This window comes from Cydia pomonella, chromosome 3 (assembly GCF_033807575.1).
Source record: "Cydia pomonella isolate Wapato2018A chromosome 3, ilCydPomo1, whole genome shotgun sequence".
In the NCBI taxonomy this organism is placed as follows: domain Eukaryota; kingdom Metazoa; phylum Arthropoda; class Insecta; order Lepidoptera; family Tortricidae; genus Cydia; species Cydia pomonella.
The window spans coordinates 30,865,244-30,868,965 of record NC_084705.1 but is presented as its reverse complement, the minus strand read 5'-3'; the positions used below and the strand labels follow the sequence as shown (position 1 = coordinate 30,868,965).

The 3,722-nt window shown below is 41.2% G+C and overlaps 1 protein-coding gene across 2 annotated transcripts; it reads right to left on the bottom strand.

Moving 5' to 3' along the window:
• Positions 1-1,133: 1,133 nt before the first annotated feature.
• On the bottom strand, positions 1,134-2,633 carry LOC133516551 (uncharacterized). 2 transcript variants are annotated; one of them, XM_061849540.1, is made up of 3 exons: positions 2,218-2,633; positions 1,941-2,119; positions 1,134-1,777 (listed from the first exon to the last, which is right to left on the bottom strand). In XM_061849540.1, exons 2-3 carry the CDS (start codon positions 1,969-1,971, stop codon positions 1,134-1,136), a joined length of 675 nt encoding a protein of 224 aa, XP_061705524.1. In that variant the 5' UTR covers positions 1,972-2,119; positions 2,218-2,633. The 2 variants fall into 2 exon arrangements, with proteins under 2 accessions (XP_061705524.1, XP_061705523.1); XM_061849539.1 differs by having other exon boundaries at positions 1,941-2,625.
• Positions 2,634-3,722: the final 1,089 nt, after the last annotated feature.

The following is a 3,722-nucleotide window of genomic DNA, read 5'->3' as shown; positions in this document are numbered from 1 at the left end:
CATCAGCAACGGCAATAGCTCCAGGAAAGCGATTGAAGAAAAATGAGTAAAGCTCAAGTGGTCAACGAGATACACAGGTATGCGAGAAAAACATTTCCACGTCGTCGATTCATTCAGAGGGGGCTCGATGACACATGGCAGATTGATCTAATTGATATGCAAAAGTACTCCAAGGATAATAACAACTACAAGTATATTCTAGTGTGTATCGATACCTTTTCCAAATACGCTTGGATGCAACCGCTAAAGTCTAAGAGCGCTGAAGATGTTACAAAGGCAATGAGCAGAATTTTGAGTGAAAACGGGAGAAAGCCCAAGAATATTCAATCAGATGATGGAAAAGAGTTTTTCAATGTCAAATTTAAATCGCTCATGAAACATCATCATATCAATCACTACTCTACCTATAGTGTCATGAAAGCTTCCATAGTGGAAAGGCTAATTAGAACCTTAAAACATTGGATTTGGAAACAATTTAGCATGAATGGTTCCTACAAATGGATACAGCTGACAAGTGAAGTGGAACAATATTACAATAACAAACTGCATCGTACTATCGGTATGGCACCGGCGAGTGTGAATAAAAACAACTCTAAACAGTTGTTACATAAAGTCTACAATCACATTAAAGTCAAACCACGTGCCAAGTTCAAGGTCGGTCAACATGTGAGAATTAGTAAATATAAATCCACTTTCGCCAAAGGCTACACCGGCAATTGGACTACGGAAATATTTACAATAACTAAAGTGCAAACTACTAATCCAGTGACCTATTTACTTCAAGACGCTAATCACCAACCCATCTCTGGATGTTTTTATGAACAAGAGTTGCAGAAAACTAAACACAATGACATTTATCTAGTGGAAAAAGTTTTAAAGCGTCGTGGAAATAAAGTGTATGTAAAATGGCTTGGCTTAAATGAAAAAAGTTGGATAGAAAAAGATAACATTGTGTAACTATTTTACTCAATAAATATTCATTTACTCCAAATCAATGAGGTTTCACTCAATAAAACATTCCTATATTCAGTAATATGAATTTATTATTAATACTTGTACATTAAAACATTTACATTCGCAGCGAGCTAACAATTTAAAATTAAACAATGACAAGGAATAAATGCATCATCACCTTAATATGTACGAGCATTCTTACATTTAGGTTCACATTCATAATCACCGGAAGCTATTATGTTTGGACCTAGCACACAAAATATTACATTGATTAAATAATTAAAAGATTTAGTATTGAACACCACGCGTGAAAATAGTTCCGCTGTAACGCCACCTAATAACGCAATCCAGTCTTGATAGTTGATTTGAGCATCTCCCACTATTTCTTCCACGTCATCGTTTAAATCGTCCCACATTACAATTAACGGGTAAATATGACAATCGTCATGGTGACCTTCGATATACAATCGTTTTAACAATCTCGCTACTTCCACTCTAAATGTGTGAAATGGCATGGGGAGGCGCCATCTATTAATCAGAGTATTGTTCTGGAACGCTTTTATCCACTTGCTTTTACATCCTTGATAAAAAGATTTCATTTCATCGCTCGTATCGCTCTCAGAAGCGCTCTCTAGGCAGTTTGTTTTTCCCTTGTCCCCATCGTCTTGTTTTAACAGTGCCTTTGCTGTTGCCATCGGTTGTGGTCCGGGTGACGATTGCGAAGTGGAGCTGCTACAGCCACCGTCACAGCCGCCGCCGCCGCCGCTTGTGGTGGTGGACAACCAGCACTGGCAGCACCAAGTGGTGATGGTATTGTTGTCGGCTGGGGAAAATATAATAAAAATATTGTTTTTATTTATATTAAAAGTATGCAAGTATTCCTAATTGAGAACATAGGTCGAAAGTGATAGATTATTTAAACTACAAAGACAGAACAGAGGTGAAATACTCAAATGTTAATGTGAGTATAATACAACTATACTTACATTTGGTATGTGATGAAGCTTGCGGATCCATGATTTCAACGCAATATTCGTTGTGACACTGTAGTGGGAATATGGTTCAACATGCTCTTTTATAGCAGAAAAATTCAGTTGAGGGGTGGGGTGTAGACGGGCGGGCGGGGCGCATGTGGTAAAGAAACGTGTGAAACGGTTCTCATGAACTATATGAAAAGAGGAAAAGATTTGTTTGTTAAGTTATCGTACAGGAAACGAAACTACATTATTTTGTAATAATTAAAATATAAATATATGTACTTACCTCAACTTTCGGTGCAAACTGAACCATCTTTGTCGAGCGAGGTCAAATGTAGTCATTTACATTATTGCTCAACGAGCTATAGGAAATTGGCATCGATACATGCGAATTTCACATAACGCCTAGTCTCATTACGATTGCATATATAGTCGAGAAATTAGGACCAGTTTCACCGTGACGGGGTGGCCTAGGGGTTCATGACGTTAACTGGCTAAAGACGCCCCGGTTAGCTAAAGACGCTGGTTCGAATCCGACCTTCGCCACTGGAGGCCACCTCGTCACTTTTTGTTTGTCGTACACGTACAAAGTGGTGCCATCTATTTTAGCGAAGTTTTCCCTCGGGAGATAAATACCTTAAACATAGAAAGTAGCGCCAACTGGCGAGGATATATGCACAACTACCAAGGGGCGCAGGGCCAGGGGCAGCGGCGGTGAGGAGGCGGGGGAGGGCGGGGAGGCGGCTGCGGCAGCGGCGGGGAAGGCGGGGGAGGGGGCGAGGCTCCTAGGCCATTGACCTCGACTCGGGAATGCGGCGGGCTGACGTGCATGTAACGACTTTGAAGTTGCAGGCATCCATAGGCTACGGTGACAGCTTACCATCAGGCGGGCAGTGTTTGCCACCGACGTGGTATAAAAAAAAAGTTGCAGGCGTCCATAGGCCACGGTGACAGCTTACCATCAGGCGGGCAGTGTTTGCCACCGACGTGGTATACAAAAAGAAAAATAAGCCGATATATATATGCATATTTTAAATCTTACTTATTCTCTCTCTTATCTCGATCGACCTCGACGCCCACGTAGGAATTTGCAGGTGGCCGTCGGCGCCACATTGGCGGCTGATGCAACACGTCGGGAGACAAATACCTAAACTGAGGCAAGGCGGCGGTAGGGCCAGGGGCAGCAGTGGCGCCATCTAACGGATCTTTGCCGAACTTTTTAAATTCATCGATAACTAACTTACTTACACGTACAAAGTAACGCCATCTGACGGGGATCAATGAACAACTACCAAGTGGCGCCATCTAACGGATCTTTGCCGAACTACCAAGTGGCGCCATCTAACGGATCTTTGCCGAACTACCAAGTGGCGCCCTCTGGCGGATCTTTGCCGAACTACCAAGTGGCGCCATCTAACGGATCTTTGCCGAACTACCAAGTGGCGCCATCTAACGGATCTTTGCCGAACTACCAAGTGGCGCCCTCTGGCGGAATAGTTTTGAGATGGAACATACATATTTACACTACTTTTTTCAGTACTAATGATACTAAATGTTTATAAATTTTGTATCTAAAATTGTATAAATAAAACATCTCCTACATTCAAATTTTTTGGGGAGGAGCGTTGAAGTACAGGTTATACCTATTTAGGAAGCAGACGTTATAATTTAAGGAAATCTATGTAATTTGATGTTTATTATGTATAAAGAATTTCTAAAAGGGTACATGCTGTAGCTTAAATTGCATTATATGCATAGAGAGCTAACTTTTTTAAATTCCAATTTTAAATT

What these genes read in the sequence shown, in the direction of transcription:
- LOC133516551 (XM_061849540.1), bottom strand. Translation starts at nt 1,971, where the DNA reads ATGGATCCGCAAGCTTCATCACATACCAAAT. An exon ending in AGCTTCATCACATACCAAAT is followed by an intron (nt 1,778 to 1,940) that starts GTAAGTATAGTT and finishes TATTTTCCCCAG; the next exon opens with CCGACAACAATACCATCACC.